This window comes from Symphodus melops (genome assembly GCF_947650265.1).
Source record: "Symphodus melops genome assembly, chromosome: 2".
Lineage (NCBI taxonomy): Eukaryota > Metazoa > Chordata > Actinopteri > Labriformes > Labridae > Symphodus > Symphodus melops.
In genome coordinates, this window is record NC_136692.1 from 8,984,538 (window position 1) to 8,999,371 (window position 14,834).

The following is a 14,834-nucleotide window of genomic DNA, read 5'->3' on the forward strand; positions in this document are numbered from 1 at the left end:
AGAAAGGTTGGAGACCCCTGCTATCCGTACACTGTAGCCTATAAGCAGGCACTTTTTTTTAGTTCCTGCTACTTTTATTCACAAGCTAACAAGCAGGTTGATCCGCACACTTGCTATTTAAGGTTGGATCTGGTTGTTTTGGGACGCATGGTTGACTTACCCTCACTTTCGTAGGAATCAGTGGCATCCTTAGTGGCCCTGGCTTCCCCTGCAGGCTGGCTCATGAATCATGTGAATCTAACCGACAAGAGAGGGATAAAAAAAGAGGGGGGAGGAGGCGGATAGGGAGTGGAGCCTGTGTTGTCAGAGGAAACGGTATGCAGCTCTGACTGAGGGCTGTTTCCTCCCTCAGTCTGTCCCGCCGTAGCTTTTTACAGATCATCCGTTGTTATTCACACCGAGGAGAGGACACCTTGTTTTCAGCTGACTAAACCGGGTGCAGAGCCACATTTGAAGGGAGTGGGGGGTTTTTGTTGCCCAGTATGCCCCAAAGGATCTACTCGTAACACGGATAACAGCTGGCGATGGCTTCGCTTCGGATGGTCAGTAAAGTTACGGCGAGAATCTTTGGAAGTGTTCCTCCTCTTCTCCACTACGGTGTCAATACTGCACGTCCAATTACATTTCTCCAACAGGTAAATTAGTCTTCAAGCTTTTTTTCTCTCCATTGAATTCGCTGTCGGGTTGTTTAGACACTGCCAACCAAACTACGTGTACCGGAATTTAACAAAGTAAAGTTGAACTGGTTTCCTGTTTTGAACCCAACTGTTTGCATACATTCAATTTTGTTTGCTGTGCAGTTCTTGAAATGCTGATTTCAGTTACTTGAAATCGCTGCTCGTAAATGGATTTCATTTTTAGTTGCTTTATTGTGTCACACTGTGTAGTGTAACACCCCATAGCCAACAGGGAAATACTTGAATATCAGTTTTCACATTCATGTCTGTGACTGTGATCACCTTTTGGGATCTCTCACAGTTTGTCACATTGTGTTTTCTGTGCCCTACAATTGTAATCACCATTTAGAGGACAGCATAAATAATTCAAGTGACATTACATTGCTCCTCGGGGTCTTTTAGATGGTTCATAACTGTGCATAACTGATAAAGCCTTGAAAACTGTGACCTTTTTTTGCACATTAACATCCATTATCTCCTCTCTAAAGCAAGTCTCATTCAATTACTCCTCTGAGAAAACCATTCAGGCACCCATCTGAAGCTGGAGACCGTGATTAGACTGCTAAACACACTTCTTCACTCTAAGCAGATACTTGAGTTCCCCAGGAAAATCACGAGAGACATTTCTAACATCGACCATGTCAGAGCTTCAGTTGAAGGATAACATTTCTGCATGAAGCATTGCATGGATACAGTTATGGTGGTTGTTGTTCAGGTGGGTAATGCTACACACAATTAAACAACATTAGAGCGCCACCTAGAGAATGTGATGGTGGAGTTGAACCCACAGTTGATTTAATATGCTGTTTAATAGAATAGTTTAAATCACTTATCTTGTATCTTCCATTTTATTGTCCACGCTAGAAAATGCACATGTCAGCCAAGTCGTGTGGTAGCCTATCCCAAGTGGACGTTTCATATCTTGGCCAGCAGCAGCAGGAAGAAGAAGAGGGAAACGGCCGAATGCCATCCTCTCCATACTTAGTGAATATTGACATGTACTTTGTGGGGTTGAGGAGAAAGCCATTATATCTGTAAAATGGGCAAGCTGTCATGAGTCACTCCTGCTCGCTAGACTGACTAAGATGGCTTCTATTTTTAGCCAGGGTCGTATATAATATTGGAGCTGAAGTTTTCCTCATCTTAGAGGACAAACTGTATGAAAAATGTCCGACAGCAATCTCCATTTAGACTTCTGACTGCAGACACACTCTGCATGCAGCCATGCCGTAATATATAATTGTCTATGGTGCTCGAAGGAGCTTCAGGCCTCTTGGGCGGACCCATGCCCAGCTAGCTCATGCTTCACCTTTCATTATGCTTAGCATGTTGATATGATGACGCATCTCACTACTAATTGTTGTTCTGTGGCCCTGGTTGGAGCTTGGAGGATTCGGCAGAAGCCATGTGTTAGCCTGTTCTCATTCTCTCAACTTGGGTCCCTGAAATATAACATGGTCGGTTTCCACAAACATCTGGACTATTTGTGAGAAATCCTTTTTCAATATTGTAATGATGTGTTTTACAACATTACTGTGTGTACACTGCTTCTCTCTTTTGAATCCTGAATAGTCCTAAGACCCAATTGTTTTTTTTTTCTCCAAAGGCTCTGTAGTTTAGCCTCTACGATGTGATGAAATGTTGTTTTTAAAGGTGTGGCATAAACACGGCTTGTTAGAAATAGGTGGGTACAATTAGCAGAGACTTTGACAAGACAGAGTATCCTGCTGCATACAAAACCAGTTTCAGGATTTAAGAAAAAAAAAAAAAAAGCCTGATGAATGGCACACAAGTAATGCAGATCATTGAGAATGTAGTGTTGACAGAGGAAATAGACAGGGATTCATTCAGAGGTTTTTTAATGAGAAAAGAAAAATGGAGTACCTTAGACTTTGACACAGCAAATCGTTCTCAATCAACTTGTTCTGTTCCCCTGCGTAGCACTCAGTATGAACGACTTTGATATTGTGAGTGCGTGCAGACGTGAATTGAATATAAAGCTGTGTCAGCAGCCACTGTTCATAACCTGTATTTTCTTTACTGGTCAGGAAGACTATTGTATTTTTGTCACATTTCATTTGAATCACTATTCGAAAATAGGCGCTGCATTCCCTCAGAGTTCACAGGAGATAAACCCCCTAACAACACTAAACATCTGCTGTTACTTTTGGCCTGCCTTCAGCAAAAGTTTGCTGCAGAGAATACCTTATGAAGGCAGACACGGCCCCTTTTATGCAAACCTGCAAGCTGTTTTTGCTTTTGTGCCACTAAAGTGATTTCACATCATGTGTTTCTCTTCCTCAGTCAGTACTGCATGATATAAAGGTCTACATCATATCATGCAGAAGCTTGAAATACTGCTGATAGAGCATGAGTGCTAAGAACAATTTGAACGGCAGTATATACATTCCCCTTACTGCACATTACAGAGTTTTCTCTGCAGCATTCTTTAGTTTTATTTACAGGAGGACAAGTGAAGATGCCACTTTGACGGTAACACACTTGTTTGCAAATTTCAAACAATTGAGCTCCTACACTCACCGATAATTGATATACTGGAGACAATTTAGAAAAATGCAGCCCAGCTTTTCTCCAACACTTTGGCTCATGTCAGCACTGTGTGACATCTATACTGCACATTGCGAAAACAGATTATGCACAAGCAGATTCCCACAGCATGCAGGGACAGATCCAGAGGAAACAGTGCTGTTGTTGTCACCATTGAGTCATATTTATAGTTTGTGCTGAAATGATAAGAACATTTGTGTCAGTGAGATTCTGTATGTGTCTGGCCAATATTTCATACAATCCATGAGCTCCAAAAAATCATGGCATCTGAAACCAACATGAGGCCGTTACCGTCAGGGGTGACATTTTGTCCGGCAGCTGGCCCCATCTGTTGTTACCTTTCAACATCTGGACTGGCATCACTCTGGCTGCAGTTTTACTTCAGCAAGCCAGGCTGCCTGTTTCCCACTATCATGACTCATGACTGCTGATGCCAGGCTTATAGGAGGACATACTGGATCAAAAAGTTGCACATTCTTCCTTTCAAAGCAGAGCAAAGAACAGTATTTTGAGACGGTGTATTAGCTTTATTGTTAACCTTACACTGGCAACTTAATTGGAACTCAAAATTCTGTCACTTAAACCGGAGATCGTTGGACGTCACGTCAGGTAGCCACACACACATCCTGCATAATTCTTAATGTGTATCATTTTAATCATTTAAAAAAGTAAAAGTAATCACAATTTTTCACAGAATAAGCCCTTTGAAGATGTCTCCTACATGTAAGTCATTGTTTCAGACCACACTGATATGGCAGTGCAGTTCTCCTTTAATTAATAATGATGTGACACTCTCGAAAATAAAGGAAATTTTTTGCATTCATTTCATTTCCAAATCAAGATACTTGTAATTGGTTCATATAGGACTTCAAAACAGTTTTTGCAATGCAAAATAATGGAATTTTAAAAGTTTTTTTTAAATAGGATGAATGGTGGTGAAATGTTGAAATTCAGCAATTTATTGTGATTAAAAAAAAAAGAACCATTTGACAGTCCTACTTAATGGATATGGAGGTCTTTAACTTGGTACATGTGCTGCTCTGAATGGGAAAAAAAACCCTCCAAAGAGCTGCAGTGAGAGAATGCTGTAGCAGGGTTGTAGACTCCATTTACACCTTGTTTAACATGTTAGCTGGGATATCTGGTGGAACAGTGGATAAAAGGCATATTCTGCTTGCACTATACCGACATCTTTCTACTCCCTTGTTTCCCCTCTGCCTCCCTTCTGTCAGCTGTCCAGCAAAGATAACAAATGCAGAACAAATGTGTGATCTTTATATCTCTGCTGGAATAGAGAAAATGTGCGATGATACTCTGTCTTTATGCATGAAGAAATGCAGTTTGAGAGCTATCAGATAAAACATGTCTGGAGGGGGTCTGCAATGTAATCAGATCCCAGCCAGGTAGTGCAATCAATAAACCCCATTGTTAATCTAACTCAGCATGCCTCTCCTGTCAGGCAGCACTGGGAAAGCACTGAAGGCATATTCCAGCCCTGCCAGTGAAAAATATGTAGAGTCAGTACACTCTTGACCTAGGATCCCATCGACCCACCCGCCTTAGTTTGCATATTTTGATTCACAAGTCAACTTGCAAATTGTCTATTGAAAAGAGAAGGGCAAAGTCCTGACCTTAGTGAAATGCTTTAGTTGTTGTGCAACCATTGCAGATGTCTACATATTATTTTCAGGTTGCTTGTTTATGCAGGCTTCGGATAGAAACTTTTAATGCTTAAGTTACTTAGGTTTTTTTTAATTTATTTTTTAAAATCCGGCAGGTCTTGGTTACATAACCCGGAGATGTAAATTCATTGGTTTCTAATTACAATATGGATAATAGTACCAATAGACAAACTGTTGATCAGAGCATGAAAACATTGGATATAATAGTTATAATAGTTACATTATCTCTCTTTCAAGCCATTTAGACCCAAACAGATGACAGCACATATACGTAATGTATCAGCTATTGATTCTAAATACTTTTTATTTTCACAATTGTGGTTTTTAAATGTACTATACAATTTAAAAAATTTTAAAAGCATGAATGGCACAGTCACTAATGTTTATACTTGAACTATGCTTGTGCCGAGTCATTATTGATTTACTTGAAGAAAACTGGGTTTATTATTACCCTTGAAGTAAAAAAAAAAAAAAAAAATAGATACTTGAAATAAATAATTTTTCACTGTTTGCTGTTGGAATCACTCGTGTTTTGAAACATTCAGATGTACTTTATGACTTACAACATTGTGGGCCTATGATATTTGCATAAGGACTAAAACCTTTTTGTAAACAAATGGAACCAATGCGAGTTGACTGATTATGGGCGTTGAAGTCCGTTTAACAAATATGATAAAGTTCATAAATGCACAATGCATTTTAAATGGACAGAATGTAAAGAGTTTGTTTGTCTTTTGGACACACAATGGAGCTTCTCACTCCGTTAAACCTGAGACTGTTTTCTACAGGATTTTTTTTTAAATTGTAAATTAAAATGACTTTTTATTCTAACAATCTATTTAACACGTGTGCTTTGAGCATGATGCACTGCTGGGCTGTAAATGACCACAAGGAAAATGTGACTCACTCAAGTTGGCAAAGGTTTTGTGGCAGTATTACATGTGTTTAGAAGGGGAAGTTCAGTTTTTCCTCCAGATGAATTGGGTTTTTTTTTCTGTGTTAAAATTGTCACTTCCCTTTTAAATCTAGATCTTTGCACCAGACAACCACAGCAGGAATTCCTAAATCAGTTGTTGTGTAGTGCTAAGGGGCAAGGTGAGGCACTGTCTACAGTTTTAATTTTATAGTGTCTAGATTGCATTTTTAAGTAATAGTGGTAACTTGTGCTGCTCTTATAGGTTTAGTATAATGGAGTCTCTGCTTGACATCATTTCCCACCCCAAATATAAGACCATTAGAGACAAACAGGAGAAGTTTCTTCTCATGGCTAGTTAACTATGAGGAAATCTGTGAGGAACTTAAAGGTTCAAGTTTTATGTGGTCAATCATGCCTCCCTGTCCCCCTGCTCGTTCTCTACCCCATGCATGCACGAGCCCACACTCAAAGCATTAGCTGAGGTCCGCCTCTGGACCAATGTCGCTTGTGCATAGAAGTGAGGGAGCGTGGCTTTAGAGGGATCGCAGAGGGGAGCGGGTGGGTGAAGAGGGAGCTCAGAGAGAATGCTAATTACAAAATCGTGCTAGTTTTCGAAAATTACAAACCCTGCCTTTAAGAGGTTGTGATGGAAAAAGTGAAATAATTCATATCCATGTAAGAAAGGGCCTTTTGGATTACATGTTGTGACTTTTTAACGAACTGTCTTTAGATAAGGTTGGCGCCATGCAAACACAAACCTTGTCTTTCCCTTGGCTGTCACTGTATTGTTCGCTCTTCCTAATGTGATGGATCGTTAACTGTTTAAAATAAGACAAATGCTTCAAATGCAAATCATTTTTTATGGTATGGTGCTGGCTGCTCTTTGTCACAATGGCAAAGGGGATTCATTTCAATTTCTCCTCATGGCAGCCTTCATTTATCATCCTGGCTTTTAGGCTGTTTCTCCCTCACACATTTTCCTTTACTTCCGCTTCAATTCATGCCCTCGAGATAGTGTAAGACACCACATTATCAAAGTGTGTGTGTCTGTGGAAACATCCCTTACCCCTGTTTCGTTGTATCCGAGCCTTGAGAAGACTGGGAGCACATACTGTACCTTTAGAAAGCAGGGATGCAACAGGCCATAGCTCACTTTTGACAGGATTCATAATGGAATACCATGATGAGAGCCTACAGAGGAAACGAGGCTTTCTGTCACTCTGATAAACGCTGTTCATTGTTTTTGCCTGAGCAAGAAGCCCCAGTATGCTTCATCGCAGAGGAAGGACATGGCAGTTAGTCATCGCATTGCTCATTTTTTTTCATGCCCTGTCTTCCATCTCTCCATGGCATAAATAAGAAAGGTATAGCTGAAGGCGTAAATATACCCTCAGATGATTATTTTGAGAAACAACAGGGCAAAATAATTCAAAGCAGATGAGCAACTGTGCAGTGTCTTTTTGATAAAAGTGCAATTCGTGATAGAGAAGCCAGTGGTTTGGTGAGTGATCACTCTTTTCTGCAGGCCGTATGCCTGCCTTCACTGTGTTTGCTGTGAATGGGCTTGTTCAGACAAGTCGTCTTGAACTTTGGATTCTTTGTTGACTTTTAATAATCTATGGGTGTGTCCTCCCTGCATGGGTGTGTCCCCAATGAAAGGATCATATAAAGTGCTCAAACGGTATGGCTTGTCATGCAGTGTACGGAGTATGTTTATTTTAAAGACGATAGATTTTGTGTCCTGCTGCAGAGCTAAACAGCTGACATATAAGCTTTTCTTGTCCAACCCTGTCATATTGCAAAGTCCCTTAACGCTTCTCCTTTGAATTATTTTTGCTAATTTCATTGAAGCTCGTCTTTTTTTTAGCGCTTGTTCCAATTGTTCACTTCACCAATAAATGTTCGGAAAGTTCTAGAAAGAGATAGATAACTAAGAAAGTTTCTGTTTTATACCGACAATCATACTTCCTGTCATGTTGAACGCAGGGCTCTTGGTCAGTCCACCGATAGTCCATCTGACATATTGCTTTAAATGTTGTTGTTTGGATTAATTCATGGACCCCAGACTATTGAGCCAAGTTAATCGTGTAATCCCCGCATTTTCCATTTCCATCTCTTTAAAGGGATACTTCACCCATTTGCATGAAGCTGTGTATCATTAGAAACATGGTAGTAGTGTTGAATGGTCGTGAATGATACACAGCTTCATGTAAATGTATGAAGTATCCCTTTAATTTCTAACTTTGGTGATCCATTTGTTTTTAAACTGGTACCATCTTTTCATCCGATTTTTTAGTTTGTCTACTTCGTTGTCAAATACCTGCAAAATCAATTCAATTGAAAGGAGCCTTACTAGCTTATTAGCAATGTTTGCCAGCTAAAATGGTTACCACTGTTAACATCACCTGCTAATCCTTATAGTGTTGTAAAAGTGTTGAAATGTGAGCATTTTTTCCTGCTAATGGTAGCATTGAGCTCAAAGCACTGGTGCAACTATGCAAAAATGCTAGCATGCAGCAGCTGTGGACACTCTTGAAAATGACTCTGTAGAGTCAAATGCAATTAGAGCAGTATAAATCCCAGAAGGCTCATAAAAAACGTTATTACACCTTTTATTCATGTGTTGGTCATTTAGTGTTATGAGTCTTTCACAGCTTGTCGGGTGATCATCTGTCTTTAACACCCAAAAATATATAGATTGATTTTGCTTTGGATTTAGATCAGATTTTTAAACATAAACACATTTCTTTATCATTCGACTGTTGTGCTTTGTAATTGTGTGTTTTGTTTGTGCATTTGTAGCTGTTCTGTGTCGTTGCAAATAAAGGCGGCAAAACCGAAACGTTTGGTCTTTGTAGTCCAGTGTGCTGCAATGTTAAAGGGCGTAGGGCGAGAAGCGTGACTTTGGAAACCCACTGTTCCTCATCGCAGAGTTCTCGAGAGGCATTACATGCCACAGTGGCTACGTTCAGTTGATTGATAGAGGGAATGGTTTGTGTGCACACAGCACAGAAACTGCCCGGAGTCACTCAGCTGTTGAATTGACTCTGTTCAATAACCCAAACAGAGGAGACACATAGTCCAGCCTCACCCTTGAGGTTCAGCGTACACTGTTTTGACATTAGCCTATCATCAAAGTGCAGCGGGAGCTCAGATGTTTCTCCACTCAGTCCTTTTTTAAACTGTCGTGACTGTAAGGGTGTGCTGAGGAGCAGCATTGTGTACACTGCCATTACATTCCCTTGCGCCTGCTGTATGTGATGGCACTCAGTTTAATGAGGCAGAGTCAGAGCAGTGGGTGGGCCTATAAATGCTGTTCCGGGCTGTTTAGCAGAATGGTAATGTGTTTGTTGTCTGAGGTCAACTGTGTGAAGTCACACAATAACTTAGCTCTTTTTTTTTCAGGTGTCAGAAACAGCATCATGAGCATTTGCAGCCTTAATATGTATATAATGAAGACTGTGAGATACAACAACTGACACAAGATATTCCTTCATTTTTCAGGTTGAACCTTTTTCGGCTTGTAAACCTTTAACATTTTAAAAACTTTATTTCAGGGTCTAGGTACAGCACAGTTAATAGATGAGATTCCCTTAGTTACAGAGAAACGCATCCCAGCAATGCTTTCCCCATTTGCGTGTCTTTTGCCATCCTCTCCAATAAAAACAACGTCCAAAGAAGTACATAATCTGAATACATAAACAATTTTACAGAAAATGAATCGGAGTGCTTGCAAACTCTCCCCGCAGCTGAAGGTGGTCAAATATTAAGTGGTTTTAAATTTTTCAGCTTTGGAACTACTGTTTGACTCCATTGTAGCCTTCTGGGTTTGTTTGGTGATTTATGTGAATTAATTTGATGATAGGGTAACTTGACTGTCAGGTATTCAATCTGTTGTAGTATACAGAATCAATCCAACAGTTTAAAAAAAAAAAAAAAAAAAACATTTTTTAATGATTTTCCCACAGATTTTCCTTCAGATTTTCCTTATCAAAATGTAAAGCAAAGCATCCACAGCTGTAGAGGCTCCCATCCATACCCCCCCCCCCCCACTCCTTACTGCTCTATATAAGATATTACTTTATTGATCACCAAAGGGAAAATTCAAGATGTATGCATCACCACATTGTAGTGCTTTGAAAACAGAGGCAAAGATTACATTTTGCTGTAAGCCAAGAGTATTTCTACAAGTAAATTTTCATTTGAGATATCGTGCTCATCTCTATCAGCAATGTGAAAAAAACGTGTATAGGTTGTATGCAATCTCTAGAAAACAAGTTGCCCTTATGATGCACCTGTTTCACCTCCTGGTTCTAGCAGGCTGTTGTCTGTTGTGCGCTGTAGTCTTTGTGGTTGACTCATACTCAAGCCGCAGCAGGCCACGGGGGACGGTTGGTCATTACTCTATGTGAAGTTTGGTTATCCTGTTAAAGCCCCTTCTCCTGACCGGCGTGTAAATGTGATGGACCCTCAGCTCCATCACCATGCCTCGAGGTTTGTTCGCTTTCCCAGCCCATGAATCTTGACTGCTCCTTTTGGTTGTGCTCTTTAATGTGATATTGATTGAACAAACTCCCAGATGACCAACAGGGGGGAGGCTGGGAGTTGCTGCCACGTCTCCCTACATGTCAGTTAGAGGAAAACGTATTTGAGTGGGAGTGGACCCCTCTGGATGTCAGCTTAACAGGGAATTCTATCAAAGGAATCTGTTTTAGCTCGTGTGTTGACATCTCTTCACTGGACATTTCATTATCATCATGCTGTTAATTAAGGTTACAGCCGGATATGAAGCTGACAGAAAACGTTGTTCTGTTTGTGATTATACTTTAATTCCACATTCCAGTGGCATGAAAATGAATGAGAAAATGTGAGTCTGCATGTAAACAAAATACCAAAGATAACATTTAGTTCAAAAAGAAAAGGGAGTTTTCCCACTGACTAGAACATATTTGCTGTTCCTGAAGTTGTCCTCTCTATTATCAGACGAGTGTGGGGGACACTTGCAGAGTGATCAGCGATTTTATTGAGAAACTCTCTGGCATTTCATTAGGCATTAAGCAAAGGCTGCAGACCAAAATGTAATTAACCTAATGAAGTGGCGTTTATCAGCTGAGAGGAACGATGTTTCATCAGAACAATCTATACTAACAGCTGCTTGGATGTCATCACAGCACTTACAAATGGAGCGAAACGAGGGCTCAAATGCTGGAAATTCCACAGAAGAGAAGTGATTAATTATAAAGTGAAAGCAATCTCAAAGCTGTGTGTGTGTGTGTGTGTGTAAGGTCCAGTGTCAGCTGTCACGACAGTTTACAAAGGGCGGGATGAACTTTGAAGAACAGATTACAATCGCAAAACGCTGCCAGCACTCATTTTCTTTATCCTCTTTCTTTCTCTCCTTCTTCTTTTGGTCTTTCTATTTTCTTTCATATTTTTCTTTTTAAGGTTCAGCAGAGGTCGCCTTCCCTCAGAAGTTGTCAAGCTCTTTTCTACAGTACACTCCCGCCCCCCTGTGGTAATTTTTGCTTCCTACACTCACAATATAGAAAATTATCCTGACATGATATCCCAACACAAGCACACAATCTCGACCCCATGAAAATACATGTCCAACGTTCTGTGTTGCAGATGTTTCCTTGAGATATAAATATGGCCGCCTGGTTCTGGAGGTCCCATTGCCCTCCAGGAATGAGAATTGTCTGTTCTACCTGCAGCCCATGCTGATGAGTGTAGGAGACCTGATCACAGATCTGCAGAGAGAGGACCCCGGAGTCACTGCCTCCGTCTTATCCAAAGGTGGGACGTGACACATGTGCCAAACATGCAGGCTAGCTTGTCTACATTCTTCAGCTTTGGTTTTTCAGGTTTAGCTCAACCTGGTACGACAGGTTGTTTCCTCCTACTGAAAAAAAGATTGACTCATTATCACCAGCTTAATTGTTGAACATCCACCCTAAAGGTTTAAAAATAAATCAGCTTTTAAAAGTAGAGAGAGTCCTGAATGTCAAAAGTCCTTCTGGTCTGTAACATACCTTCACACAGGTTATGGCACTAAAGTGAACTCCATTAGTGCACATCAGAATCTGTAATGCCTCATAGCTGGGGAAAAGAAAGTTCTCTAAAGCTCCTTTGTGACTCTTGAGGGAGCCGTGTGCAATTTGGAAAATTGCCTCACATCTTGAACAATTGTCATCTGGGGCTGAAGACCACCAGTTTGAAAAGGGAACAAAATCTTCTTCTGTCTTAGATCGTTTCATTTATGTCATTTTACAGTCCAACTGTAGATCACATAAGGGTTCTTGTTACCTCTAAGGCTTTTACAATCTCCCTGAAGACCCACAATGCAACACTCCTGCAGTGCAATGTAATTAATGTGTGACTCGCTCAGTCCATCTACATCAGCCAATGCTGTACAAACAGGGACATTTTTCAGAAACAGTTTTTCGGGTAGATTTCTGTCATTTCAGGAAATAGGACTCGATATCAGCACTGAGATACACACGTTTTTTATGATACAATATTCAAACCCTTTGTATTTTTCTGATATGTCTAATGGGAACTTTGTTTAGGGTGCAAATGATTGATGACCTCGCTGTTGATAATTATTGGAGGTTCATGCAGATGTAATCTTGTGTGTCGATGCCTACATGGAGTTTGTGGGGGAGTTATGTGATTGCAGTAAAAAGACTGAGTCGGACGTCTTTCTTATTCCAACAGATGAAGAGCGTGTGGCCAACACAACTCTGATAGACACCCTGCTGGACAAAGACTTCAAGCTGGTCATCAATAATACAATTTTCAATGTCTGCTCCCCTGAAAAGGGTACACACGTTTTTTTTCAGTCATCAATGTTGTCTACTGAGCAATGAAAACCAAGCCCTGCTTGTGTAAAAGAACTAGTTCTCCAGCCATGACTCATCTCACTTTGTTTTCCTCCTCTGCCGTGTTGTTGCCCACTGCTGCAGTGTGTGCGTCCAGTGAGCACGCCATGGAACTGGAGGACATGAAGCACGTTGTGCATCTACTGCACACGGCTCTGCACCTGCCTGAACACCACCTGCTGAAAGAGAGGCAGCTGCTGGAGAGACTGGACAACCTCAAACAGGAGCTGTCACCTCTGGAGAAGGTATGTGAGGACATTTAAATGCAGATAGTTTTATGAGCAGGCTTCTACACACTGACTGTTAACCCATCCCTCATTGTATTGGTTTCCTGACAGATTAAGGCACAGCTGTCTCATACAGCAGAGTTCCACAGCTCCAGGGTCATCTGGACCGGCCTGGCCCTGTTGTCTGTGCAGGGTGGTGCTCTGGCGTGGCTCACATGGTGGGTCTATTCATGGGACGTCATGGAGCCCGTGACGTACTTCATCACTTACGGCACCAGCATGGGAGCTTTTGCCTATTACGTCCTAACCAAACAGGTAAATCTCAGGGACAAAACTTCTGAGCTGTTGGTTCCCAGATGTGTATCCTTATCTGATTAAATAAACACTGAACACTGTCATCTATTAGTAAAATACACTCATTAGATTGTTGTAGACAGCTCTTGAATTTCCCTCGGGATCAATAAAGTATCTATCTATCTATCTATCTATCTATCTATCTATCTATCTAGTATGATGAGAAGATCAATACTGTTATTAAATAGTGTACGACAGTCAGCAGAAGTAATCTCAGTTTAGTTTATTTCTCCTGAAAGCGCTTGCCTGATCAAACAATACGTAATACAGTTAGTACATAAGGCCGAGACGTAGCTCAACACAAACATGCCGGATATAAAACCACAAATGGAAGTTTTTGGTTTTCTATGGATTGGACAAATTAGACATGACTTGTTAAATTGTTTTTTTTTTAAGTTCTTGGGAGGTACATTATGTAACCATCAGGCACAGATAACTTCTGTTCTTTTATCATATTTAACAGACAGATGTGGCAGAGATTTCAACCTCTTATTACAAAACTAGTGCATTTACAAACATCCTTAACTATTCCTGTAACATAGTAATATGAACCCGGTGCTCAGTTGTACAATGTCATACATGTGTACATTTTTTTTTTTTGCATCCCACATTTACAGCAATCCCTTTTTCTCTTTCCCACAGGATTATATCTACCCGGAGATGAAGGACAGAAAGTTCCTGCAACACTTTTATAAGGGGGCGAGCAAGCAGAAATTCAACGTGCACAAATACAACGAACTGAAGGATGAACTGGCTCAGGTTGGTTGACTGATTCACCTTTTTCCTAAATTCCATTTAGATTCCACATTCCTAAATGAGCTTTATTCTTTGCGTCAGGGGGAGACACTTAAAAATCATAACCGTCATCATTGATTATCCTGAAAGCTCATCTAAACATTCAACATATGTTTCTGTATTCTAAGCGTCTGAGCAGAAGTGAAAGATAGACTATCTTAAAATATCAGTGACTCGCTATCCTGCATCAAAGTCAAATCACATGAAGTCAAAAAACATTAAGTACAAATTGGACTATCATTATTTATTTAGTTATGAACCACATCCCTGGATAAATACACATTCTGACATCATAGTGACAAGTATCCAGAGACTGGCATTCAAAGAGTCTTGTTTCAAGAGCCTTAAATATTTACGATTCAGTTCATTCCAGGTACCAACCTGAATAAATGTTGAGTAATTAGTGCTCTGTTTTCTGTGTGTCAGGTGGAGGAGGACCTGAGACGCCTGAGGGAACCAACTCAACTTCAGCTACCACTGGAACTGATCCAGCCAAAGCCATAAACAAAGCCAAGCCATGATTACTGATCACTAAAACTTAGACACTTCAGGGGGATGGGGTTTATTTCCTTCTTTATTTTGATAGACACCTTTTTACCAGGAATCCATATCATTCTTATGTTTATTTTATAGTCTTGATAACTATGCTCATTATATCTCTGAGAAAGAAATACTGAGGATTATTGAATAAAAGTATTTCCCATCCATAGAGAGAATTTTCTGCCTGTTGTCTT

The 14,834-nt window shown here is 40.4% G+C and overlaps 1 protein-coding gene across 1 annotated transcript; it reads left to right on the plus strand.

Moving 5' to 3' along the window:
* Positions 1 to 299: 299 nt before the first annotated feature.
* Positions 300 to 14,809, plus strand: LOC306819863 (calcium uniporter protein, mitochondrial-like). Its single transcript, XM_079337469.1, has 8 exons — positions 300 to 635; positions 11,289 to 11,358; positions 11,472 to 11,639; positions 12,561 to 12,665; positions 12,809 to 12,969; positions 13,063 to 13,266; positions 13,948 to 14,064; positions 14,527 to 14,809. Exons 1-8 carry the CDS (start codon positions 525 to 527, stop codon positions 14,602 to 14,604), a joined length of 1,014 nt encoding a protein of 337 aa, XP_079193595.1. The 5' UTR covers positions 300 to 524; the 3' UTR covers positions 14,605 to 14,809.
* The last annotated feature ends 25 nt before the right edge of the window (positions 14,810 to 14,834 follow it).